Here is a 27,561-nt window from a genome sequence, read left to right as displayed (position 1 = left end):
GCTATGAGAGCCGAAGGACGAATCAATAATTCACGTCCGATACGTGAGTGTGTGCTCGTGAACGAGAAACTAATCGAATTTATTAGAACGGCAGCAGAGACGTCTCAGGGAATCGCCAGCGGCTGTGGGTCTGCACTCTGTGTCCATGTCCTGTGTGCTCGGTTAGTTATAACAATGCCGGGCGATATGACCTGGCACGGTCCTCAGCATTATTGCCAATATTTATGTTCGCTGCCAGTATGCGTAGCAATTTCCCGACTGCTGCTGCTGTAGGATGGCAAATGTTGGCCTTAACCTCGTCATCATTATCATGGTAGATGTAGCCTTCCGCTCGGATTTCTACGCATGCCAGCATTTTCCATGAAACCCATTACAGTTTTGAAGGAAATATAGTGAAATTACGTTCTTAGCTCAGAGTTAAGCGTTGGGTGGAAAAATGATTAAGGTCATTCATAAACATAACATTCTTATAAACTTTTATTAAGAAACAACCTCTTATTATGCATAAAACAGCCACATTTAGTGGCGATATTTTAATATGCACTTGACGATATAAAAGCATTCATTATCAACATATAACAACATATTAAGTTGACTTAACTTATGTTAGTACTTTAAAATATAGACACAATCAACCCCACAAAGACGTTATTTTGACATTTTTTATAATTTGTCACGCCAATTTATATTTATATTTATATGTATATGTTTTGCCGACTTTTCGACATTTTTGAAGGATAAAAATGAAAGCTGTATATCAAAGGAAATTAGTTTGTAGATTGAGCTGGCGAGAAGCATAGCATCCCTTTGTTCCGTAATCCATTGAAAATCTAAAATGTTACAAGTGCCGCACACACACCTACATCATCGCACACTCACTGACACAGGCACAAAGCCATTGCTATTCGATGGCACAAAGCAAAACCACAATGGCTGAGGGATGTGTGGTGGTGTGTGGATGTGGATGATAGTGTGGGTCCTGTGGCGCGTCCATAACACACCGACCATGTCCTGCCGGCCGCTTCAAGTCCTGTGTTGGTGTTTTGGTCGCTTGTTTTGCGCTTTTTGTTCATTTTTATTCCGCCACACAAAAGACAAGAACTACTGAAAGCATCGCAGGTAATTTCATTATTCAAATATGTGTGAATGTGGAGAGCGTGCTGACTGATTGACTAGCTGACTGACTGAGTGGCAGGCGACTTTGTTCTGCGATTGGCACTTTGGGTGAAAATATAGATCTAGAGCCAGATCCAATGACACAACCAGAAGAGGAACCACAAGGGCAAAAACACAGACCACTGCCTCTCAGTTTTATTTCCGCTTCTTGTTTATTTTTACTTCAATTAATTACGCCTCCTTTGCCCCTAGTGTCTGCTCTATTAATTGCAAATTTCATGCATTCTTTATGGTAATTTGGCTCGTCCAGTTTCCGCAGCTTTTGTAAAATTGTTTTTCGTGCCTCATTAAGTGAGCTGGCCATCCCGCTCTGGCCCGTAATGCTATCTCTTTTCAGGGACATCCTGCGGAGAGGGCGTTTAATTTGTTTCAGATGACTTTTGATTATTTTAGCAATTGGATTAACGGCCAGCCATAAATAAATATACATTACCAAATTATATTAGCTGTTGAAAGGCGTTTAATTTGAATTTAACCATCTGGAAGTTAAAGCATTTAATAGGGATTTAGAAATAGTAAAGGTGGCCCCAAATTAAGCCGAACTCTTGACTGATTCAAGGACCTTGCCGTACACCCTGCCTAACCAATCGTAACTGGCTCACAAACCGCAAATATTTTAATCAGGAATGGGTATTGCCGCTTGAGGAATTTCGACAGTTTGGCCAGATCTCAAAAAATCAAGCCCGAAATGAAGATGCAAACCCACAGCCATCTGAACATTTCACCCAATAGTAGTTGGGGGTGCGGTAGCGGTGGGTTATTTCTTAAAGCATATGCCAAAGGTCACAACTCGTTGGGCAGCTTGCGATAAATTAGCTTCTTGGCCCAACGATTTTGGGCGTGCTTCTCGGGCCATTTTCCTTAATTTTCGCCTGTTTTTGGCTGTGAATTTGGTAATAAATTCTGCCCGCTTCTGCTTAGCTTCATCACAGATGTATACACTTAAGTCTGTTTGGACGATCTGAAAATCAATAAACATGTGGCAGTCCTCTTCCTAATTTCCGTTTTGACAGCAATTAATCAGGCTCGCACTTGCGTGCAATTAGTGTTGCTATAAAATACCATAAATTGTTTTATGCTGCTTCCTAATGGGAAGTTGAGGGAGAACACGGGTACCCCTTTTACTAGAAGCTTGCATGGAAAATTCAAATCACTTGATTAGGGGCAATTAATTTGTCCAAAGCCGTTGCGTAAATCACTTAGCCAGCGAGGGTAGGGTAGCCTCCAAGGGAAGTTTATGCGGGTTAAAGACCATGACTTATAGCTAGTCGAAAATAAATGAAGTAAATAGTTTTTATCAACCAACGCGTAAAGGGAACTGCCCTTATCGACACTGTGATATATTGTTCCCCGGCCGAGAATTACCTGTACCATATTCCGATTTTATCATTGTATACGCCCAGGATGGTTATACACCGACATGGTGTTTCAGGACCCCTTCTTTATGGCCTCTAGTTATGCCGGGTGTTTATGGCTCGTTTGCGTGCCCCACTGCCACTTGTTTTGACCTTGCCCAAGTTCTGACTTACACTACAAAAAATACCTTCCTTATATTGTGTATGCATTATTTATTTGAGACATAATACTCAGTAAGCAAATTTAGTGCAGGTATATAATATATATATTACTTTTATTTAATATACGACATTATAATAAAAGAGATAGTAGTTTTTTTTAAGAAGATCGTTTTCAAAAATGGGTTGGAACAGAATAAAATACAATGCTTTCTTACACGAATTTTGTTCTTCCGTCTTGTTTGTGCCTGTGGCTTGGCCTGTTCAATTTGTTACTAATAGAATTGTCACTCGCATATCGCAGACATCTGTTGGATAGCGTTCTTCACTGCTATCCCATCCACTGAGGCGCCATCACTCACCGCAATTGTGTTGTGTGACAAGTGAATTTGTCATTGGCTGCTCAAGTTGAAACAAAGCCAAGGCCGGTCGACAGAAAATGGCTTGTAGTTTGTCCACTGAGGTCGGGATAAATTTGAATTTATGTTGGGGCCCGCAAAAAGGGAAATACTTTCATTTGGAACTGCCACAAAGCATTTCCGCTTTGTGGCACACACATAATGCAGAATGTATGTATGTCCTTCTGACAATGAGTGATGTTACTGTGAGCCTTGGTCAACACCAGGAGACACTGCAAACAGAAACAGCGTGTGGTGGTCGGTCGGGCATCATGATGGATGGTCACATATTAACTGTCTAATGCATATTGCAATTAGAAAATAGGTGGCCTATTAGTTAATAGCCCTTATATGTGCGTTTGCTGAAAACAATTATAGTCAGCTAATTAGAGGCGTATCTTATCTTAACATACCAAGCAGATAACATCCAAGCAATTAAGTAATTATTTGCAAAAGAAAATTCTATTATTTTGTTAAACTACATACATATGTATTATATTATATTTTTTATGAATATATAATTTAGATTCATAGTATTTTACAATTCAGTATGTTCTAATTGCGCGTGCGCATCCTCTCTGTTCTACCGCTCCCTCTCGTTTTTGTCAGCGTTGATTTCGAATGTACCTTTTGGCAGCGGCAAGAACGTAGCCTCTTTAGCTCAGTGGTAGAGCGTTGGTCTCGTAAACCAAAGGCCGTGAGTTCAACCCTCACAGGAGGCAATTAGAAAAATTCTTTTTTACAGTAATAGTAACGTCTAAATCGAATGTTAAATATAATTATTTGTGCTAGTTTTAAAGATACGAAGGGGCCTTCTAGCTTCAGTTCTAAAGTTACAAATGGGCCTTGTAACTTCGTTTAAGCTAGACTTATATTTGAAAAATGGTAAGAGAGTATATCCTATATCCAATAAGCTAAAGTTGTATATAATTCTTTTTACATTTTTTCACCGTAACGATCGCTTTCTGTAAAAAAAAGTAAGCGATATATGAGTTAAATTCAATCTATTAAACAATATGAAAAAGACGATCCTGGTCAGCTGCTCATAATTCTAACCGCTTTTATTCTCACTCTCTTTGCAAAACTCACAGTGTTATTTCCGATAGCGTATTTGGCAGCGATCACCCCATGGCCTCTTTAGCTCAGTGGTAGAGCGTTGGTCTCGTAAACCAAAGGCCGTGAGTTCAACCCTCACAGGAGGCAGATTCAGAACACTATTTTTTTTGCCCTGTATTACACTTTTTGTAAAACAGTTCACATTTGATTGAAGCTATCATAAAAAAATACGCATGTATGTATATCTTCTTACTAGACTTATTCGCTTGTAAACATTATTCGAAGACTAACTTTCCTTATGTTCATCTGTGCCAACATACCCTACAAATCGTTAAATTTGCAATAAAACATTAGTGTAAAATAAAGTAAACGTGCGAAATAATAATACTGGTAGATGTTATTTCTTGAGGAATATACTCTCTTGAACAGAATAGAAAATGTGTCTTGATCTTCTTGCTAATAATTCTAACAACCCTCATGCCTTCTCTTTCTCTCCTGTTTGCGTTATCAAATGTTGCGCCACTCTCAGTTGGGCGTTAGCTTGTATAAGTCATTTGGCGGCGCTCTCAATGTAGCCTCTTTAGCTCAGTGGTAGAGCGTTGGTCTCGTAAACCAAAGGCCGTGAGTTCAACCCTCACAGGAGGCAGCCTTAATAAGTATATCTTTTAGTTTTTTTTTTTTAAGCCATATTCAGTATTATGCACTCTTTCTAATTTGTACATAAACTGAAATGTTCATTTATGTTTACTTCATAGTTGTCAGCCTTTCTCTTGGTTCATACATGAAAAATTTGCGTCAGAGGCATTAGAGGCACGTGTTATTTTACGACTGCCGTACTAACACACACATTGCGCTGTTCACACGCACGAGTGGGCCTTTAAAACTAACGGCAATACGAGTTGTAAATAGGGTTTCGGAGCCTGTATGGTGAATGATGCGGTCATTATGGCCATGTACGTATGTATGTACATATCTGCGTGGGAGGCTTTGCTGGGAAGCATATGCGGACGTGCAATGATTACATACGATTGCACAGACATATACACCTACTAAGCTTATGTACTTGTTTGTTTGTGTTTGAGCGATATTCGGGATATGTTAGCAACGACATTAAATGCGGAAATAAACATAAAATTCAGCAAATTGCTAAGTTGGCTGCCAATACACACATCTCTTGGCCATAAGCACGCTTATCTATCATGATAAGGGTTCCAATCATAATATAGTTAATCATTACGCACTCAATCAATAAAATGATTTAATAGTCTCCACTAATTATGAACAGCTTACTCTGAGCCTATGAAATAAGTTTATCTTTAGTCATTAATATAACAGATGAGTCTCTTAATGGAATAAGCAAACAATGCTTTGCTTAATGAATTTATCTGAAGTGAGCGTGACGGATTTTATTATTATAGTAATATATTTGGCATTTTATGGTTAAACTGCAAAATATTGCAATTAATTCTTCCAATTTTACTTATTTAAAGGAAAACATTTTGTAGGAATCATCTTGGTAACAAATGGATGTCACGCCCTTTTAACCTGCTTAAAACTTTATTGAAGGGTACAAAACTCACGTTTTCACAACCTGTGCATTGGTAATTAATGTGTAAATTTGGCGTCAAGGTACGCCGCACTTTCCATTTGGCTTGGCAATAATGGCAGTCACGAAGGACGATAAGCCTAAAAAGCTCCAAACTTTGGCACTCCTTGAAGGATTCTGCTTTATTGAGGACAGCTTTAAGTAATCTCGTCGCGACCTATGCTAAATTTATATTTATGAATAAATAAAGCACGCAGATGACACTTTTGTTGTAACGCCTCCAGCGGAGAAAGGATGGTCGTGGGACCGCTTTCCTTCCTCGTTTCGGGGGACTAATTGAAGATGACAGGGTGCCCGCCTTTGTTGCTGCCACCGGCTGAGAACAGCGAAAATGTTAATCAACGAGACAACTTGGCTACGGCCAAATCAAATCAAGGTAATTTACCGTAAGAGACAAAAAGGCATCATTTCATTTGCCAGGCTCAGAAATTGACAACACATCCGTTGGCTTCTCTGCTATCTGTGGCAGTGCTGCCATTTTGTCCTTTTTCCGGATAGATCTATCCTTTTTTTTAATGTTCATACCTATTATACATACTTTTAAACCATATGATGTATATATGTATGAAAATATTGAGTGAGTAAAGGGTATGCTAGATTCGATGAAAATTGTGTTCTACGTTGAATGACTCGATTCTGGTATTTATCCATTTATGTATGTGTATTTATTAGATATTTCTCAAAGTGTATTTAGGAGTAAGCAAGGCCAAGTATTTGCTCTGTAATTTATATGCGCACAGCAGATACCAAAATTCAGCGTGGAGCTGCCTGATATTTTACCTCATTCTGGACCCGCAATTTGCATATTGTGTACATCTTGAGTTCGCACAGTCAATAACAGTCTGCCCCACGTCCTTTCCACATCCTTCCCACCCAGACACCCACACATACACACTCCCATACAGCGGGGGCAAAAAGAAGTCCTGGGTAATGTTTAGTATGCAGGTGGCACAGCAGCTCATCGTGGATCTTCAGTCCGCATTCGGGGTCCGCATTTAGGCAGTGCACTTCCGATTGGCGCCAACTTTCGTGCCGTCTTTATTGGTATACCTTTCTGCTCCCGAAGCACACACTTCAGCACACACACACACAGGCACACGGGGACAAAGGGGGAAATTGCAGAAAGGAGGAAAGTATTTTCCCTTTTAATTTCACCATTTCTCAGAGCCCCCGTTTTGGTTTTTGTTTCTTGTGCCAGGACCTTTCAGGCCAGTAAAATTACTGTTGCCTGCTTTGAATTTAAACAAATGAGGAATTGTTGCTGCCGCTTTAATGGTCGCCTTCATTCATCTCCCGACTTTCAGCTATTTATATAGACTTTTGTTTGAGCCCACTTTTTGAGGCTGATGTTTGCGCTGATGTTTTTGCCCGCAAAAGTTCTGTTTGGCATTGTTTGTCCTCCTATTTTGGAGGACTGGGTTGTTTGTTTTGTTTTCAATGTATATTTGATTCCTTTATGATTGTGTTTTTGCATTTCGGTTTTATTTGTTTAGCTGTCAATTTTAATGAGCTATCGCAAGTTGGAAGCTGGCTGTTCATAAATTTTATATGTCGCTATCAATGTCAGCGCATTTGGCTGCCTCGCAATTTATTCATGGAATTTAATAATGCAGCACAAATTTTGTAGGCCACCACCACCAATTAATTAGCTGAGAATAAGCAACAGAACAGACTTAAGCCCCCAATATACATGTGTATGTGATAAAAACCACCTTCACCCCAAAGAAAAGTATCCTTTTGTTTATGGTTTCTTTAATTTATTGTTTGCTTTTCGCTTTTCGCAAGTTATACCTCTTTACATACATATGCTTGCTTAGTCGCACATTGATTGGCTATTTTAGCAGTTTTACTTCGCGCTTCTCTAAGTACATTTTACATTTCGTTTTAGTTAATGTGAATTAGTTTCAGTTTAATTTAATTAATGATACAGTACATATCGGTCGCCTTGCCATTGCCGCTCAATCTGGATTCAATTACATATAATACTAAACATTTATAAGATACTTTCAATATCGACAATTTTTTTAATATATAATTAGGTATATATAGATATTTGTATATATATCGATTCATATTATCTGCGTAAGAGCCGTCAACTCACATCGAGTCAGGGTCAGTATATACTCGTAATGGGGCTTAATAGTTTTCAATGCACACTATTGCTGATGATTACATATGTATGTTTGTATGCTGCTAGCCTCATTACACACGATTTATAGAATTTATTGTTTTTTACAATTTGTTCGTAAATTTCATGAGTGTTTTATTTCAATGTTGCGCATCGGCATTTCCATTCAGATTTCCGCCCAAGCGCTTCGATCCATAAATTTCAAGTGAAATTTCATGACGCAACAAACCTGCGGAAATGTCGAAACTGCGATGCGAGATATGTCAGCGAAAAAACATTTTCATGGATTCGCTCCCAAAAACACAATGTTGATAAAATCAATAATAATAATAACAGAGCCTTTCTAAAGTTCAGCAAATTTAGTTTCGTATGTGTCGTATTCCCATCGTAATTCTGGAAGTCCTTGTGACCGTTTTGGTATTTTGTATTTGGCATTTCTCATTGCAGTTCACTAATAATTTATAATCGAATAACTCTTCTCATTTGGCTTGGACAAATGATGGGTGTTGGATTGGCCATGAAATCCGGTGGATGAAAGTGCTATTGGGGCTCAGATGTTTTTTTAAAATTCACTATTAAATCGCTTCCAATTGTTGATGCAGGACCCCAAGTTGCCGGCCAAGTGTTGCCATGCGAATCCGGTGGCATTTCTTGGAATCGGAAACGATTTAAGAGTTATGGCAAAAGGGGCGTATCTTATGACAGCCGTTGTTTGGTTTGTTAGTAAATGTACTTCTAGTATCGATTCGTTTTTGAGTTTTATGGATTGCAGGCTGCTTTGGGGCTTGAATCAACGTTTTTTTTCGGGGCCACATGTTGTTCGCCGTTGTCCTATTTTGCTATTTGTATATTCTTTAGTTCAAGTTTCGACTTTTATTAGACTAATAAAACTTTATATTTACCATTTGCTTGGGTTTCAGTTTGGTTGCTTGTGGTATCTGTTGCTACAATATTTCGTTAGTTTGTTTCAAAAAGTAACCCGTATTTCAAATTGTTCAGTATGTGATTTTAGTGTGATTGATTGACCACAATTACAACGTTATCCATGTGGTAAGTTCCTTTCTCGTTTGAGTTTGTTTCCTTGATGCGGATCTGTTTAATGTTTTCTTCTCATCTTGTTTATACTGCACTGGATCAACAAAAGTTGGGGCTAATAAAATGTTCGCTTTGCTTTGTTATCTCCACTTGCCGAATTGTTTTCACTTCTTGTCAGCCAGTAAATCCGAATCGCTTTTCATTCATCAAAGAGTCTGGCGCAGAATTTAATGGGGCCCACCCTGATTTAAGATGAACGCGTAAGCAAGGTAGAAATAATCAAGGCAATATATGGAAACACGTCTAGCATTTAGTTATCTATGTGTGTCAATAATTTTCTAGACTTAAGTGTGGATTGTTAGTTCAATTGTACATTCGAAATGTTCCCATTTGTATATCAAGAGGTGGGTTCAAACTAAAGCCATTGAAATCTGTGCGCCCTCATCCTGATCCTTGTCCCTATGATGGGTCTGGCTATCCGAAGGCTAATTCCAAAACAAATCACGCACAAAGAAAAAATAACGTTACAGAACTGGATTGTGTGGGGTGTTCTGGAGTGGCTCCATTAGCTTCCTAGTCCCGGATGAAGACGAACTCATTGTAGTGGTTCCAGCGGTTTTCCTCAGTGTCCACGCCCGGCTTGGGTTCCGCTGCCGAGCCGGCGGTTCCGGATCCGCAACTTCCGGCCATGCGGTATCCGTGGTCGTGCAGATTGTCGAAAGCCTGCTCGATGTAGCAGTGCTTCAGGAAGAACCGCGAGGTGTACCGATCCGTGCCGCCATGATCCGGATCCCGCGACTCGTTCAGCGTGTCGCCGAACACCTCACGGCACTGGGCCACACGGCCGCAGACCAGGATGCGCGACAGCTTCCGGAACTTGACGTCGGCCAGTCCGTCCTTACCGAACTGGAAGCTGCCACGGTAGCCGATGGTGATGCATCCAGGCGGTCGTGCGTCCCGCTCGTTGCGGATGCACTCGAGCATGGCGGTCAGCTTGAAGTGTTCCGCCTCCCGCAGCAGCCGCTGTCGTTCGCGGAATCCTTCGGGAAGGTGCAGCGCCTTGTCGCGCAGGAAGTCCAGGATGTAGCGGAAGAGGACGCCGTCGCGGTCCAGGAAGTAGCGACCCTTGCTGTCCTTGGGCAGCGAATCGCGGCCCTCGCCGAAGAGCTCCGCCAGCAGCGTGCTCTTATCCTGCTGCAGTGTGGCCAGTGTGGTCGTGTAGCTCACGCCGCCGACGTTCAGCTCGATGATTTCGGGCATGATGGATGCCGTTTAAGGATCGGATTGGTTATATCCAACGAAACTAATCACACATATGGACACTCGCGAACGTGGGCCCCTATATGGGTTTGTTTACAGCTTTTGTGGTACTGGCTGCTGTTGCTTTCCTTTTGTTTTCTGTCCGCCAAACGCGTCCGCACTCGTTCAGGTCTCGGGTCGAACTGACGGGGCTTCTGGCCTGGCCAAAACCAGAACGCTTTTCACTCGCTCGTTGGTGTACATTTGTGTGTATGCATTGGGGAAGAGGAGAGATTTCTCTCTGGACTCCTCTGGGGAAGTGTGCCACTCTCAGTCTCATTCTCTGGCCTGCGCACTCGCTGGCCGTGTTTTGATATTGGATATTATTGTTTAACAAGTGGTTAAATTTCTAAAATGTGCACGGATACTTCTGGCATATGTATATAGCCGCTCGAAGGGTTGCCCGCCGACTTTTGCCGCCCGCATGTTATTAATTTGACGAGGGTCCGCAGTGCGTATACTTAATGGCCAATATGCTGGATTACTCTGTTGCTTAATGCCAGCGATGCTGCTGCCTAAATTGTGCGTTTGAAAAGACGATTTAGCATTAGCATTCAGCTGGCGTAAGGTGGGTTCCCCTATTTGGGGCAAAGTTCGCTGCCATGTCATAGCAAATTATGGCACATGGCATACTTTAAGGCGTCGCACATACTTTTGTGCCTCGGCATGCCAACTATCCTGGCTGATTTTTTCACAATGTATGTGTGTGCTGGCGGAAGGAAGGGCAGGGAAGGGAAGAGAAGGGCTGCCCCGAGTGGCAACAGGCCGCTGACAATTTGACACCGTGACACTGACATTAACATGCCACAGCAGGCCATGCAACTGGTTGGGCTGCCTTGGCCAGCCAGCCAGCCAGCCAGTTTTGGCCTCGTGCCAAATGGGCCACTCTGCCCTCGGTTTGGGCCACATCAGCGCCAGACTGCTTGGTGGCCTGTTAGCAGCTCACCTGTTTGCTGTTAACATTCCACGAAATGTCCTTTGTTTGCCAGGACATGCGTGCCACTCGCTGCAATTGAATCAACAACAGCGGGCCGTAACGAATACGCAGTCTCTGGCCTACTCCACCTACAAGAGTACATGTGCACCCCCAACTGCGATAGCCCTCTGATTCGACCGAGAGGATTCGGCTGGAGGTACACACAGACATGGGTTATAACAAAACTAGCTTAAGCTTATTTATGCATTCTGGCATTTTTAGTTTTAAAACTATGTGCACCAATAGGATAACTTAGTACCCAGTCTACCTTCCATAAATATCGTTATCATTTTAGGTGCAAAATTTATTTTTAGGTGCTTAATTTAATTTTAATATCTCGTAAACTGAAAACCTGCATTAAAAACATATCTGCTTGTTTATTATCATATCTAATATGCTGAGAGTCTGCGGTAAAAATCAAATTATTTACAAAGTTTTTACGAAGAAAAAAACAGTAAAATAATTTCAAAAGAAGTAATCAACTTGGACTTTAGAAAAACTTTAAGTAACGGTGTAGCTTATGATATTTTTCAAGAAAAACAACTAAGAATTAATTAAATAAAAGTTTTTCCCGGTGCTTCCGGCTAATTGCAATGAAAGCACTGATGTGAGTCTGGAAATGGCTTTTAGAACGTTCAACCCGCCGTGAACCCCTTCGGTTTGCCGCCGTTAGCTTGCTTACTCCGCTCATTTCCGCTTCCGGTTGCGGCGGACGTTTCTCGCTCTCACTCCCTCCGCCGTCCGAATACATATTCCCCTCTCACTATCCGGCTAATGCTGCTGCTTCTTATCAGCCGTCCGCCTTTTTGCCTCCCCTTCAAAGAATCTGCGGCCATGAATTGCGGTTTTGGGCACGCATTAAGATGGCGCAACACTTTACGCGCCATTACGCGCTGCCTGCATCTGTGTGTGTGTGTGTGTGTGTGTGTGTGAGAGCTTGTGCCACTCTGAACGTGAGTGAGGCGATGGCTTTACTCTCTTGAGGATTGCGCGCTTCCGTTTCGTTTCTGTCCAAGCCGTGAATGCTCCTTGTTTGTCTGGCTGACTGGCGCGATTCAAATTGATTTTGTCTGGCTGCCTTCGCTGGCTCATACTCGTACATACTCACAGCCGTACCGTTTGCCGTTTTGTATCTGTGTGCGACTAAGTGTATCTATGTGTGTGTGCTGGAGCACTTTGTTTTGACAACGCGCCAAATTGTCGCCCCTCACTTAGCCGTAGCAGTTTGCATGCTATTTCTGGTTTGTTTGCCTGTTTACCTTTCGGGCTGTCAGTTCCGCAGGGCGACAAAATGGTTTCTAATGGGTTAGGTGTTGGGTTAGCGACCTAGGCGATAAGGCCTGAAAAAAAGCCCTCAGCCATTGTCCTTTTTGAGGCGCACACTCAACGACCTTGTTTTGTAACCTTGTCGTCACCATTTTAGGTTCCCAAAATAAACTGTGGCACTCCAAGGCTTTCTTGCGTCAATCAAGTTTCCAGTGCAATTGTGCATTTGATTTCCCGGGATATATTTGCCACTCTGGCACATTGACAGACCAAACAAAATTGGCATGCCCCAGAATGCACAACAAATGATGTGGAATCAGCAATAAGCTCCAATCAACAGCAGTCAAAATCATTCACCCCCCAGTCAATTCGAAAAAGAAGAGTTAGAGCCGATAATCGTATTGGGAAAAAGGCCATAATTTGATGCATCAAGGAGATCTAATTCCATTGCTATTATCAGCTTTTGTGGATGGAAAATAAAGCATTTGTTGTAAATTAAGGCAAAGGAATGAATTTCAACAAAATCAGATAATTTGTTAATTAAAGAGCAAATAAACGGTAATAATCATGAAAATAAATATGAAATTATCAGCGTTTGTGAATTGTAAATAAACTAATTCCAATCACTGAAATATATGCATTTGTATGAACATATAATAATAAAACGATTTAATGGTTAGGATTAGATTACCTAAGTGGCAAACACTAAGAATTAAAATAAATCAGCTTAGGAACTTTGATAGATATCCACATTTAATATTGTTTTGATGTTTCATTTTATTACTGAGGACCTAACAAAGTTAATATGTGGTGAACTAGGCAGATAGATATGTTTCCATAAGACTTAACATCTAAATATCTGACACAAAATATTATAACATTTAAGACGTTTTCAATTCTTTGAAACATGATCGATCCACTTTGTTTTAAAGATTGGATACGTACGTACGTACATGGAATGGATTTACTGAAGACTCACACTAATTGCCACTAGAGAACTCAACCCGGGCACTTATGCAAATGCAAGCAGTGTCCGTGTTGCTTAGTAAGCCCGTGGATATGGGTCCTGGTGTTCGTGTGCATAATGCCAGCAGTTTTCCATTCCTAGCTTAAAATGCACGCCCAGGCACGCGGTGAGTGCCAGAATGCGTATCCTCAAGATACATTGACGCCGGCACACGGTTATGTAAATGCAAATGCACGCGCTTCGCTGCTGGGCAATTTAACACCATGCGAGTGGCAAAATACAAGCAGCAGAGAAATGTGGGCGGTAACATTGCCCTTTAAGATACCCTAAAAAACAAGTAATAAATTATTGGTTATTAAATTCAAAACTCATATGATTTATAGGAAACTATCTTATTTAATTCCAGGGGCAAAAATATATCGATTTATCTCTTTGACTTTTGATATTGAAAAGATGAACAATAATATAATAATAATACAGTCTTTGACCGCCGATGAAATTTCCTGTCTCCACTAAAAAGAATTTCATTAAAAAATCCAGGCCTTAAAATAAGGAAATATATTTAACAATTTTTAAATTTGATAAGTAAAAAACAAAAAACTTCTTGTTAAAGTTTGATTTGTTAAGCGATCGGGGACTTCCAGGAACGTGCAGACAGGACTAAAGGTTGTTAATTTTAAATGTGCAGCTCGGGGATAAGTGCATCCTGGGCGGCAGTCACGACAGGTGCCTGCTGCTGACGGAGACGTTGATTTTATTCACTGCTGACAGCAACAGTTTGCTGCTGGCGAACATGCCCGACCACGCCCCTTTAACAGCGTTCGTCCGGCCTTCGTCCTTTTGACGGCATTGTGTGTGTGAAGGACATGCCCGAAAGTGGGGAGCACAAAAACCTTCCGGCATGGCTGCCAGTGTATGCAAGAACAGCTTTTCTGTAGTAATATTTTACATTTCAGCCTCAGCATCATTATTAAAAATAAGAGATGCTTGGGACCACGGGCCCAGTTACCCTGCTTTGCATGCTCTAAATGGATTATTCAAAGCCTGGTCCATAAATCGTGCTGGGCCTTCAAAAATCCACAAGTGGGTCGCACGTCCCTGGCCAGATGGAATGGCTTGGCACCCTAGTACCCACCACCCAACTATCCAAGTGAAATGCAATGAATTTGTTTACAGCCATTGGGACAGACCCTTACTATCCATTTATTTCTTTTCTGCACTTATCGATGCTTGTTGCACGTCCGTGGAGCCACAACAATTTCGGTGGAAAGCTGTTTTCAATCTCTTGGCCAACCCCTGCACTTGGCTATTTTCGTTTTCGCCTTGTTTATTTCTGTTCTTTCCAAATTCACTTGGATATCTGGCATTCAGGGTCCGAATCTTTGGTTCCATTAGCCGTTGAATTGTATGCTGTGCACGTTTTGTTACTGCAGCGGATTTATTTTCAAGTTTCAGCTCAGTCCGGCATTTTGTACGGTATCCGTTTCAGGGTTGAATTGGTTCCAAATAGGTGAAGTTTATCTAATTAATTCGTCACCCAGTGCCTCGCAGCTACTTCTCCATTGGAGGTCTAGTGAGATTTAATTAGAGAAATTTGGGGAGAAACATTTTCCGGCAGCCTAACACTTTCATTCACAAAAACCCAAGAGTGGTTAAAAATACTCGAGGCGAATTTATCAGCTGCTGCAGCATCAACAGCAGATTGCTGCTGTTGGCCGTATTTTTGTGCTCTTAGCCATTTTTATTTGCATTCCCGGTGGCGGCGGACAGCCTGCAGAAATGTGCAAATTTAGTTCGACGAACAATCGCGCAATTAATTGGAAATAATTGCGGAATTCATTGCGCGTCAACCGCAGAAAATATTTATGCGAATTTTTGATTACGATTCGCGGTAAAAGCCCTTTGAGCGATGTGGTTCGTGAAAATGATTTCAACAGAAGCGAGTTTTCCACTTGGCTTCATCCTAACGAGCTTGCTATTGGCATTTCCCGGTTGCCGAGGAGAGAGAACGAATGTGGGTGAGTAAGGCGCACTTTTCGCTTGAGTTACATAAGCAGGAATTTGCAGCGCAGCATGCAAATGTGTCATGTATTTTTATGCCGCATACGCACCGTTGGCCGATGGCGTCGGCGAATTCGCGAAATAAAAATATAAACAGAACCCGCTAAGCAAAACAAAGAGCGAAAACTAGTGTCACTCTCTCGGAAATACCTTTCGATTGCAGGTCTCGTCTACGAGAACACCGATCCGGATCTCGAGAAGATCTTCCATCTGGCCATCAGCAAGGCGAATGAGGAGAATGAAGATCTGCAGCTGCACGGCGTGTCCGTCTCCATTGAGCCGGGAAACTCCTTCGAGACCTCCAAGAAGCTCTGCAAAATGCTAAGGGTATAGTTCGTAGCTCATAGTTCAATACTAAAAATACTTGCCTAAGCAGTGCCTAGGGATAAGCGTTTATTAAAATCATTATTTGCCACTCACGCACAGCAAAATCTGGTGGCAGTTTTCGGACCCACCTCGAATCTGGCCGCCCGTCACGCGATGAGCATCTGCGACGCCAAGGAGCTGCCCTTTCTGGACACGCGCTGGGACTTTGGGGCCCAGCTGCCGACCATCAATCTGCACCCACATCCAGCCACGCTGGGCGTGGCCCTGCGGGACATGGTGGTGGCCCTGGGCTGGGAGAGCTTCACCATCATCTACGAGTCGGGCGAGTACTTGCCCACCGTGCGCGAGCTGCTGCAGATGTACGGCACCGCTGGTCCCACGGTCACGGTCCGTCGCTATGAGCTGGATCTGAACGGGAACTACCGGAATGTACTGCGGCGTATACGCAATGCGGATGATTTCTCGTTCGTGGTTGTCGGATCCATGGCCACTCTGCCAGAGTTCTTTAAGCAAGCCCAGCAGGTGGGTCTGGTGACCAGCGATTACCGCTATATTATCGGCAACCTGGACTGGCACACCATGGACCTGGAGCCGTACCAACACGCCGGAACCAACATCACGGGTCTGCGCCTCGTCTCTCCGGATAGCGAACAGGTGCAGGAGGTGGCCAAGGCGCTCTACGAGAGCGAGGAACCCTTCCAGAACGGTAAATCAAAATGGAATGACAGCCCCACCTGAAAGTGTCGTGCCGGTGGGATCTAGACAATTTATGCAAATCCGAAATCCATTCGCTTGGCTGAATTTAAATAATTGAATTGCACATTCATGGCCCCCAACGCTGCTGAAAATGATAAATGACGTTAGCCCTTTTGACCTCTCCTCCACAGTGTCCTGCCCCCTGACCAACAGCATGGCCCTGGTCTACGATGGCGTCCAGCTTCTGGCCGAGACCTACAAGCATGTGAACTTCCGGCCCGTGGCCCTCAGTTGTAACGATGACAGTGCCTGGGACAAGGGCTACACTCTCGTCAACTACATGAAGTCGGTGAGTTTGGGGCACGGTGGGCTACTTAAAGTGGCATAACAATCCACAATAATGATACATATATGAACTTTTTTATTTGACTCACTTCCAAATAAGATTCCTAAGTTGGTTGTGTACATTTAACACAATTTAATAAGTTTTAGAACCAGGTTTTTATTAAGATATTAAAGAGAGTTAACATACTACCAGTGTCTTATACATTTTGAACTTATCTTTCATACACATGACTCTTTTTTTGCTTTCTATTTCTGCTGTACATTTTTTCCTCTGTACGAAAAACTTTCTGATTCTGAATAACTCATGCAACGAGTCTCGGTCCGCAGCTAACGCTGAATGGTCTCACGGGACCCATTCGGTTTGACTACGAGGGACTCCGCACGGATTTCGAGCTGGAAGTCATCGAGCTGGCCGTTTCGGGGATGCAGAAAATCGGGCAATGGAGCGGCGAGGATGGCTTCCAAGAGAATCGCCCTGCCCCGGCGCACTCCTTGGAGCCGGATATGCGTTCGCTGGTGAACAAAAGCTTCGTCGTCATCACGGCCATTGTGAGTAGTGGGTCTGGGTAAGAGTCTAGGACCTAGCTGACCTTGACTTTCCTTCGATATTGCAGAGTGAACCCTATGGCATGCTAAAGGAGACCTCCGAGAAGCTGGATGGCAACGATCAGTTTGAGGGCTTCGGCATCGAGCTAATTGACGAGCTGTCCAAGAAGCTGGGATTCTCCTACACGTGGCGCCTCCAGGAGGACAACAAGTATGGTGGAATCGATCCCAAAACAGGCGAATGGAATGGCATGTTGCGTGAGATAATTGACAGTGTGAGTTCTGGCGAAGGTCGTGAAGTCCTGGAGGCACATAAATCTAGTCCGCATCCGTTGCTCTGCGGCCATTTAAATCAGTTAGCTTATCCCATGCTCGTCCTGCGTGGTTATTGATTTGCATTGAATAGCCATAAATGCTGCCATCATCGTTAACGTAAGCGTTAATGCCGTCATAAATGGTAGACTATTTCAGAGTGCCTGTGGCCTCAATTGCCTCAAATTAATACGGTTTATAGTTAAGCGATTAATCTGATATTCCGACATTGTATTCTTCGCATTTGGGCAGCACGATAGGTATATTAGTTCCGCTTATTAGCAACCTTTATTAAATGATGAATTTATGTGTAATTTAGCAAGATGTTAAGCAACCAAATAAGCTTTTCTCAGTCGAAATGTTCAGAATGCTATAACCACATGAGTGGTATTGATTAGTTTATTTATAGATCGGTTTTTATAGTTTTTCAAACAATAAACAAATTACATCTGATTCCAAACTTGCATGAAAGTACAAAAGGCAAGATTGGTTATAGGTCTCGATTACTTAGTCATCTTTTGAATCCTTGAAGGCGATGTAGTGGGACTGTTGGCATGGTTGGATTGCCCTTCCTCCCTTTTCTTATTAAACAGAGACGAAATATACCGGGTTCCGACTCTGCCTAGGAAGTGTCCGAATATGTTTCCAAATGATCCTCCTTGAGGTGGTACACCATCAACCAAAACTTCCCGGTATTCTCTGTAGTCATGAATAAACCTTTCAAATTGTTGCCTGTCTGCATCAGATAGAGGAATGTCTGTAGGATATCGTTGATAAAAAGCGATTAGCTCCGGAATATTTTTTTCCTTAATGGAGTCATTCACAAGTGGATTGTGAAAGATGTTAAGCAAATAATTCCTTTGTTCCTCATAACCTGATCTGTTTGTGTTAGCAGTTGCGAAAGGAACTATGCCTAAGAACACGCATATTAGCAAGCTGCCAATATAAAGCCCCATAGCTCAATTGGATGTCGGAAACTGACAGTTGATTTCACGGGAAGTGTCATTTATAGGAAACCAATCTAATCACTCCAAGAATCTAACCTGAGTCTATTTGTAAACGGCAAACAATTCCTGATAATTGAAACTCATTTAATTAGAATTTCTTAGAACATTTATCAGCTCATTGCTAGTTAAATGCTAAATTAGCTAAAGATAATGAACCGAATTGCACGTTGGCGTGCAATTAAATTTAATATTTTATAGTAATTAGACTTTTCTTCAATGAATTTGCGCGCTTGGCAAATTAAAATCCATATTTTAAACATAGCCCAATTACAATGCCCAACCGGGCGTATGCGCAATATTTACATATGCATTTACATTTCTATTAATAAATTCATGAGCTCGTGGATACACAGAGGCCAAACAATAATCTTTCATATTTAATTAGCGCGCTGACATGGGCATTACGGATCTGACCATGACATCGGAACGAGAGAGTGGCGTCGACTTCACCATACCCTTTATGAGTCTGGGTAAGATCGCATATATTTCATTCTGCAATCAAAGTGCTCAATACAATATATATTAATATAAACAAATATTTGAAATATTAATTCACTTATAATAGTTTGCGGAAAGCATTAGCAATTTTGATCACTATTTGATTAAAATCACGAAACAATTCCAGGAATCGGCATCCTCTTTCGCAAGCCGATGAAGGAGCCACCGAAGCTGTTCTCCTTCATGTCCCCGTTTTCAGGAGAGGTCTGGCTCTGGCTGGGTCTGGCCTACATGGGCGTATCCATTAGCATGTTCGTGCTGGGAAGGCTATCTCCGGCGGAGTGGGATAATCCGTACCCCTGCATTGAGGAGCCAACGGAATTGGAGAACCAGTTTAGTTTCGCCAACTGTCTGTGGTTCTCCATAGGTGCTCTACTTCAGCAGGGATCTGAACTGGCTCCCAAGTAAGACATATTTGTATATGGATTATATTATAGGTAGTGAGCTAAAGGTTATATTTTGTTTAAGGGCTTACTCCACTCGGGCCGTGGCCGCTTCCTGGTGGTTCTTCACATTGATTCTGGTCTCCTCTTACACTGCTAATCTGGCGGCATTCCTCACTGTCGAGTCTTTGGTAACGCCCATTAATGATGCGGACGACTTATCGAAGAACAAGGGCGGTGTAAACTACGGGGCCAAAATTGGGGGAGCTACCTTTAACTTCTTTAAGGTAAGCAATGTTATCTATGACAGTCTTCATCTCATATCCCAACTGTTCTTTCAGGAATCAAACTATCCCACCTACCAGCGGATGTACGAGTTCATGAGGGATAATCCCCAGTACATGACCAACACCAACCAGGAGGGAGTTGATCGCGTGGAGAACTCCAACTACGCCTTTCTCATGGAGTCGACCACCATTGAGTATATCACAGAGCGCCGATGCACGCTCACTCAGGTGGGAGCATTGCTGGACGAGAAGGGATACGGGATAGCCATGCGAAAGAGTAGATAGCTGAGAGTATAGGTGATATCGGACCGAATCCTGACCAGGATCTGTCTTTTCAGACTGGCCGTACAGGGACACGTTGAGCCAGGCTGTTCTCGAGATGCAGGAGCAGGGACTGCTGACCAAGATGAAGACCAAGTGGTGGCAGGAGAAGCGCGGCGGGGGAGCTTGTTCGGTAAGTGACCAGCCTAATCTCAATCTCTGGCAGCTCGTGCATGTGTGGGTGTGTGCAGGACTCGGACGAGGACTCTGGCGCCGTGGCCCTGGAGATTAGTAACCTGGGCGGTGTTTTCCTGGTGATGGGAGTCGGCTCCTTCTTTGGCATCTTTGTTTCCCTGCTCGAGATGGTGCTGGGCGTTAAGGAGCGCAGCGATGAGAACCAGGTATCCGCCAGGATATATTCCAGCTTCGAGAATACCCCGCCTCACGATCCGATTAGCTGGCCTGCCTTTATTGCACACACACTTGAAAACTTTTACATCTCCGACATCCTCCGAAAAACCCACAGGAAGCCCCAGACTCGGATGCCTCCTCGCTGGGATTTGCCAATTTGGGCGGCGTCTACCTCGTCATGTTTGTGGGCAGCTGTTTTGGTAGTATTTATGGCCTGGTCAACTGCGTGGTGAGCGTCTACTTGAGAGCGCGGGAGAACAAGGTAACGCGGATGGAGACCTATAAATATATTCCAATGTTTCGTGACTAAAAGTGGCGGAGAAAAGGTCGCCCTAACGGATTCGTTTCATCAGCTTCCCAGAACGACAGCTCGGAGCCATAAATACATTCGCCACCTTTTCATTTGTGTCGTCCTTAATATTTCAATTTTCCTAATCTCGTTATGTTGTCTACTACAATGCCTTGTTCATGAATGCTTTATAATAGATTTCATCCGCATGCTACTTTCGCCCTGCCGTCAGTAAAGAGTTTACTTAACATCAACGCTTTCACATCGGCAGGTGAGCTTCAAGACGGAACTTCTGGACGAGATCCGCTTCATTTTACAATGCTCCGGCAATACCAAAGCGGTGAAATATCCGAAAAACTCTTCGCGATCGAATGCCAGCTCGAAGTCTAAGGGCTCTTCCATGTCAGTGGATTCATTGCCTGAGGATACCTCGGAAGCTGACGCATCTGGCAAGCATAACCATGATAAAAAGTAAATTTATCGCTTGCTTACACAGTGAAATCCCATGTACGGAAATTTAAAATAAAACAAGAGAGAATGCTATAGTCGAGTTCGTCGACTATCAGATACCCGTTACTCAACTAGTGGAAATGCGAAAGCGAAATATCGTTAGATATTGAGAAATAAAATGACAAAAATGTAAAAATTGTTTTGATGGTGTAGGCAGTGGCGTGGCAAAAGTGTTTTTGGTATTCGGATTTTAATTTGCAAGACAAACAAAAAAGCAACACAAATCAAGACATTTTTCAAAAATGTGGACGTGGCAAACTTGGGCTCCTTGTGTCCCTCCGACTTGTCCAGGCGACTGTCATGAAGACTAGAAGTATAATATAATATAAGAAAAGCTGTAAGACACAAAATATCTAATGACATATTAAGCTGATTTCTTGGAATCGATATCAATTTTGAACCAATGCTAAATGCAAATCATTTATTTTAATGCTCCTCTGTATGAAGTGTACTCTACATATTTATGGTTGTAAACATGTCGAAAATAAGTTGCTCCGACCTGCGATATTGTAAAAAGTTAACAAACGCCTAGTATAAAGTTCAAATGTCAGCACTGTTCAGCGCAGCTTTAAAGCTCTTACGATGTGGATTTCCAACGGCTTACAACGTAAAATATGGTGTATTAGGTTCTATAAGTCAGATGCAGAGGTCGCTAAATAATATGTAAGGAACGTGTAAAAAACTCAAATAATTCTACTCGTACTAAACACTCAGCTACAGTTATTTAATGAAATGAAACTAACGAACTGATAAATAAGTTTGATTTGAGAAATCTTCAAGATTTGTGAGTTATTCGAGATCTTTTTAATTTAAGCAAGTATATCAAATATAGCTGCTACTACAGCTCTTGCTTTGTTTATCTTAATTTGGCGGCATACACTTATTTCAGAAATAAAACAACCATTTATATCCGTTTGCATATCAATATATTTATCGATTTCCTCATATTATCGAGTGTCTTGACACATATTTTTACTGATACATGCAATATATTGGTAACTCCCTTGCGGAAATACATTTAATGCTTTTTGTTAGACACTGAGACGTTGAAAAGGTAAAATTGTACGAAGTTTGGGCTTATAGGAAGAGTACCTACCGACCGGCCATGTTCCTCATGAGGGTCTGTATGTATGTATAAGTGGGGTACACGGGTATATGTTGTTTATCGTGTATAAGTTGTATAATAATACGAATACCATTGCCGTATATAACTATAGTATTTAAGTTTGCCTTCTTAGGTATGCAGCAATATTTGCCCAACTGTTTTATTCCGTATTCTCTATATTGCAATGAGTTTGTTTGTATTGGCCACATTCACGCACACACTCGCATGCACACATTTGTTAATATATTTTGATTAAACTTCATAACTTTAATACCTGATCATTACAGTTTAGTTTTAATTAGTTTCGCTATAATTGCATACTTGTATATTATTTGTTCTCATATTATGGGTATACCGCGTGTTTTAATTTCATTTAATACCCGCATCTTATGCAAATGGCGGCAAACATTTTTCAAATTTTCAAATTCAAATTTAATGCTCAACATTTAACTACGTAAACAACACAACTCATCGCTTAGGCTTAACCATATAAATGATATTTGTTAAATCACTCTATAGTATGGATTTGCATAGTTGATTTGCTATTTTTCCAACATTTAATTATCTATTTTATTTATTTATCATAAATGTTTTTTGCCCATGCAGCTGTTTTTTGTGGTTATTGAAAGGCTAGCGTTGTCAAATATTTTTTCACACTAAACGCTCGGAGAGGCAGAGGCAGTTAAATTATATGCATATATATATTTAAAGCGATTGGATGCATTAGGGGCGATCGGGCGGTAATGGTGGGGGTAAATTAACCAGCAGTCAGATGCTGTGAAGCATATAATGGGCAGCAAACAATTGTTCGAGTAATTTATGCACTCAATTGCACTTTCATGATAGCTGCGGCTTTTCGAATCTGTTCCTGATTTGCTTATACTCAGATATGTCAGATATATGTATGTATGCATATGCACTGTGTATCGGTGGGTGTGTCAGTGGAGATTTTAGTGGTAAAGAGGGGATCTCACTTCTGCCAGTTTCAATCGCCGGCTATTAGTGGCGCAAATTTAAAGCCATAAATTGAGTGGGATTTCTATGCAAAAATAACTGAAAAAAGGGAAAGGGCATTTGCGGGAGTCTGGCTCTCGTAAAAAGTTGTAAGCTCGTCTAGGTTTTCCTTTGGTCTCTTGTGCTCGAGTGTTTGCAATGTGTGTTTGGGCTTGGGGATTACAAAGCTACAAGGTATGCATGTACATTGTACAACAACGAATCCATGGGATGCACACATCTCAACCGAACTTTTGAAATACACACTTGCATTTCGGTTTGTCTGCGCGTTGCAGGTAACTTAAAGCTGAACGTTTCGATACACACATAAAGCATTTGTTAGTCACTAATAGTTACTGGCGAAGGTAAAATCAACAATCAGTTAGGTTCTAGGATATGGGGCTTGGTGTTTCCTTAAAAGGTGTTAGGAGTATTTGCTCGCACCGGTATGGGAATATTTCCCTTATATTGTCTAACTAGGTAGGTAATAAATACATCTAGGCGTGGGGTTTATTCAATACAATTTGATACACTTTGTTAATAAGTATGATATAATCAGCTAACAGCTATCGACCAGTACTTTATCTAAAACAAACTCAAAGAGGTGGCAAGGTCAAGCCAAATCAAGCGGTTATCAATTTGTCAATAGTCATCTGCTTTGGAGTATCTTTGGTTACTTCACATATATATGTATATTCCATGTTCATTGCTCTATATTTATGTGTATAATACTAGGCTCAGTTTGTTGTTGTAAGTGGTACATACAAATTACAAAGAGTTTGGTTTGATTCTCGATTTGATTTCGGTTCATCGTCTCTGAGCGCTTCGTTCACTATTTTATCAGTAAATATCTTGTGTTTTGTATTTTGTATTTTTGTAGGTATAACACTGTATTCATCTCAAAAGTTCATTAAAATAAATGCCTTTTAGTTTGTTTGCTGGCACTTCAGTGCCGAAGTGTTTGTATCTGATAATGTAGTGTAAATAGTTCCTTGTTTAGTTGGTGGTGGGTGGTGGGGTCTGGGCTCAGTTAGTAGTTGGTTAGTTAGTTGATTAGTTTGTCTTGGCTTGCCTTTGAGTGTTGGCTAAAAGAAGGGCCGAAAGAGGTTTGAGGAACCCGCTCCACTGGCGGAGGAGTTACGAAGAAGCTGTTCGGAAAGCTCTAAATCACTCCGGAATCTCTTGAAAATTCGCATGCGAATTCAGCACTTGTGCATACACATTTCGCAGGACTCTAATCCTGGGTTCTGCGTCCGTGTATGCTGCTGCTTGTATTGGTATTGCTATTAGTTTTTGGGCCCTCTCAAATGACACTCATGCGACGCCTGCCATTTCCGGTGCCCTCGGCTCAGTTGGCGTTGGCCAGTGTCTCGTGGCACACCTCCATGTAGTCCGGATCGTGCATGATGCCCTTTATCATGTCCTTCAGCATTGTGTAGCGTGGAAATATCGGATACATCTTTGAGCTGCCGTACTCTTCCTGCGTGTTCACATACGGATTAGAATAAAACGTGAACTTTCCACCGGACGCCACTCACCTTCAACACACGGATGAGGTGTCGCAGTCCCAGATACTTTTTCAGCAAGCGATACAAGTCGTTTATTAGCTGCGTATTCTCGTGTTCGATTTGGGCAGTTGTCATATCTACGAGTGCATTTATCTTAAAGAGTTTTCTCTTTTCATTGGACAGAGGTCTGACTTCACTTACGTTCCAATCGCTCCATCCGCTCCCGCCGCTCAGCCGCCTCCTCTGCCAGGCGGGCGGAGGTCTTGACTCCCTCGCCGGACTTCTGGGTCTTCTCCATGATCGAGCAGGCCCGCATCACGTAGGAGGGCACCGTCTCCTGCTTCTCCTGCCGCGGGATGTCCACCAGGGTCCAGTACTGGGTCTCCAGGCGAATGACTTCCTGTGGGCGATAAGATTAAATCTATATCATTAGCTGATTAAACGGAGGTATTTATGTCTGATGGAATACATATTTCGCAATCGGCTGATAAGCAAGCTATGTCAAAAAAAAACCCATGCTAAAGAATTTCCCGTACGCGTTGAATTTAAATATAATAACTCTGGTTCATATCAGTACAAAAGAAAGATTGTTCTTCTCCAGAAAAATATCAACCGCAGTATTTATATACTTAATATTAAGTATATACTGATTAATATATTATAATAATTAATATACTGATGAGCAGTAAATGCGAACCAATGTCGCTTCATCAAAGAGCGGTTTTAATTTCAGTGCGGTTAAAATTGAATAAATGGTACCTAATCTGCAAAAGTTAATTCAAAAATCCCAACATTATGCGGAGATTGTTCCACAAGACACCCTTTTTACTGACCTTAATCATCAGTTTGAGCATGGGATAGCGCTGGAAGATGTTGCGCTGGCTCTTCGAGTCGCCGTACTTGTTCATGAGGTTGATCAGGGCTTTCTTGGCGGTCTCGTAGGACTCCTCCAGGCGGAGGCGCAAGGATCGCAGGCGCTCGTTCGTCTCGATCACCTCGTCCCGCGTCATTCCACTGGGCGCCCCCTCGTCCTTCACATCCTGCACGATTCGGCGCACACTCTGCGTGAACTTGCCCACGAAGTTTGTGGTTGCTGGATGGCGAAAAAAATGTATAAATTAAGTGATAAAACAAAATATGTAGTAAAATAGTAGTTAATTGTACGGAAATTGCACGAAACACTGTCATTCATTATTCGGAATTTCAGTAGACACGCGCATTAACCCTTAATTAATCTGCGATTCATGCGGAAATTGTTCGGCTATGGAAAAGTCAAACTATTATGCCATGATGAAATCGCATCGTACGCGCCACATTTTATTAAAAATAGATTTTTTTCACTAATTTAATTTTTCTTTTTCCCTTTGGCTTCGGTGAGAATCGAACCCACGACGCGAAACTTTATGGTGGTGTATAGAGCAGATCGCGCTAACCGGAGCACCACGGCCACTATCAGAACACGTATGCCTTATGTTCGATTTGTTTGCGTCTCTCTTCAGAGGCCTTGAACTCATGTAATTTTTATAATTTACAGATAATTTAAAACATTTTTACCAAATAGAATCGGATGTTTCGTTAATTTTTTTCAAGTCAAGGTATAAAATTTTATAAGGTGTATTTTGGAAATCGTTTTAGTTTCAATTTCTTTTCTTATTATTATTATTTCAAATATGATTTATTTACTTTAACTGTACAATTTTGTAAATAAAATTGTTTTTTTTTAATATATAATATGTATATGTATATATAATATATATAATGTATACGTAAATTATTAGAACCAATAATTAAAATAATAATATTTTAACGAAAGAAGTCAATAAAATAGTATTTTATTAAACCACGTAGAGTTTGTGTATGACAGAACAAGAACTAATTAAAGTCTTGATTATTTTAAAATTAAAAGTTATGATTTTGTAGTAACGAAAAGTTGTAGCGCTTAATAAACATTTGCAAGTAACGACAAAATTCAAAAATGTGTTGCGTTCCAATGGCGTCATAAAACATCTTGCAAAATTTTAAATTAAAAGAAACATTAACATTCATTTGCATTTCGGTTTTTATTGGTCGATGGGTCTAGATTTTCACGACGTCCATTATGGCAACGAATGGGAAAACTCCAGCCTCAATTGAGAGCCGTTTAATGAGCATTTCGTTGAGTTGGCGAAAAAGGCAATTAGCATTCATCATTCATTGTCAGTCCGTTTCAGCGTCCGTAAAGTCATGCAAAACGTGACATATCTCAGTACCCCGATTCATATTTGTGTTTTGGTCGTGCCACCAGAATGGGCTCGTTGATGGCTGATTCTGGTGGTGACTTGAAACGCGGCGAATTAGTCGGCATTGCATCCATCTGGATTTGGATGCACATTCTAATTGGAAACCCGGCCATCTGTGGATTCAGACAGAGGCGTGCCCTTATGCGGAAAGTGCACTGTTAGTTTCCAGCAGTGAATCATAATTCCGGTACAAAGAGCCCGCATTGTGGGTGTTTGGAAAACTCTAATTGCCGCTGGAATTACTACGGTCAAGGACTTTGGCCGCTGACGCCGATCGTGACGTATCAACCTGCAAAGACTTTGATCAGTTCGGTACTAATCA

The 27,561-nt window shown here is 41.8% G+C and overlaps 4 protein-coding genes and 3 non-coding genes across 9 annotated transcripts in view; 4 read left to right on the top strand and 3 right to left on the bottom strand.

Annotated features, from left to right (window-relative positions):
• Nucleotides 1-3,738: 3,738 nt before the first annotated feature.
• Trnat-cgu lies at nucleotides 3,739-3,810 on the top strand. Its single transcript has one exon. It is a non-coding gene; the product is annotated as a tRNA-Thr (tRNA).
• A 409-nt stretch (nucleotides 3,811-4,219) lies between these two features.
• Trnat-cgu lies at nucleotides 4,220-4,291 on the top strand. The gene has a single exon. It is a non-coding gene; the product is annotated as a tRNA-Thr (tRNA).
• Nucleotides 4,292-4,718: 427 nt separating this feature from the next.
• On the top strand, nucleotides 4,719-4,790 carry Trnat-cgu. The gene has a single exon. It is a non-coding gene; the product is annotated as a tRNA-Thr (tRNA).
• A 2,712-nt stretch (nucleotides 4,791-7,502) lies between these two features.
• On the bottom strand, nucleotides 7,503-10,337 carry LOC117145238 (BTB/POZ domain-containing protein KCTD12). Its single transcript, XM_033310814.1, has one exon. The coding sequence runs from the start codon at nucleotides 10,171-10,173 to the stop codon at nucleotides 9,487-9,489; it is 687 nt and encodes a 228-aa protein (XP_033166705.1). The 5' UTR covers nucleotides 10,174-10,337; the 3' UTR covers nucleotides 7,503-9,486.
• Nucleotides 10,338-15,187: 4,850 nt separating this feature from the next.
• LOC117145210 (glutamate receptor ionotropic, kainate 3) lies at nucleotides 15,188-21,471 on the top strand. 3 transcript variants are annotated; one of them, XM_033310778.1, is made up of 13 exons: nucleotides 15,188-15,439; nucleotides 15,646-15,809; nucleotides 15,909-16,515; nucleotides 16,697-16,854; nucleotides 17,178-17,399; nucleotides 17,465-17,671; nucleotides 19,101-19,185; nucleotides 19,341-19,617; nucleotides 19,682-19,883; nucleotides 19,938-20,160; nucleotides 20,222-20,337; nucleotides 20,671-20,817; nucleotides 21,116-21,471. In XM_033310778.1, the coding sequence occupies exons 1-13, from the start codon at nucleotides 15,331-15,333 to the stop codon at nucleotides 21,317-21,319; spliced, it is 2,721 nt and encodes a 906-aa protein (XP_033166669.1). In that variant the 5' UTR covers nucleotides 15,188-15,330; the 3' UTR covers nucleotides 21,320-21,471. The 3 variants fall into 3 exon arrangements, with proteins under 3 accessions (XP_033166669.1, XP_033166667.1, XP_033166666.1); XM_033310776.1 differs by lacking the exon at nucleotides 20,671-20,817 and adding an exon at nucleotides 20,396-20,545; XM_033310775.1 differs by having other exon boundaries at nucleotides 20,396-20,817; nucleotides 21,116-21,207.
• Nucleotides 18,070-18,696, bottom strand: LOC117145211 (protein Turandot X). Its single transcript, XM_033310779.1, has one exon. The coding sequence runs from the start codon at nucleotides 18,662-18,664 to the stop codon at nucleotides 18,212-18,214; it is 453 nt and encodes a 150-aa protein (XP_033166670.1). The 5' UTR covers nucleotides 18,665-18,696; the 3' UTR covers nucleotides 18,070-18,211.
• An 800-nt stretch (nucleotides 21,472-22,271) lies between the features above and the next one.
• The window catches only part of LOC117145172 (angiomotin), a 34,263-nt gene continuing 28,973 nt past the window's right edge, over nucleotides 22,272-27,561 (bottom strand). The window contains exons 3-6 of the mRNA XM_033310721.1: nucleotides 25,794-26,053; nucleotides 25,162-25,360; nucleotides 24,991-25,097; nucleotides 22,272-24,932 (exon numbers count right to left, since the gene is read on the bottom strand). Coding sequence (XP_033166612.1) covers nucleotides 24,801-24,932; nucleotides 24,991-25,097; nucleotides 25,162-25,360; nucleotides 25,794-26,053 — 698 coding nt within the window. The 3' untranslated portion in view covers nucleotides 22,272-24,800. The remainder of the gene's footprint in view (nucleotides 24,933-24,990; nucleotides 25,098-25,161; nucleotides 25,361-25,793; nucleotides 26,054-27,561) is intronic.

This window comes from Drosophila mauritiana, chromosome 3R, assembly GCF_004382145.1.
Source record: "Drosophila mauritiana strain mau12 chromosome 3R, ASM438214v1, whole genome shotgun sequence".
Taxonomy (NCBI): Eukaryota; Metazoa; Arthropoda; class Insecta; order Diptera; family Drosophilidae; genus Drosophila; species Drosophila mauritiana.
This window is presented reverse-complemented; position numbering and strand designations above follow the sequence as displayed.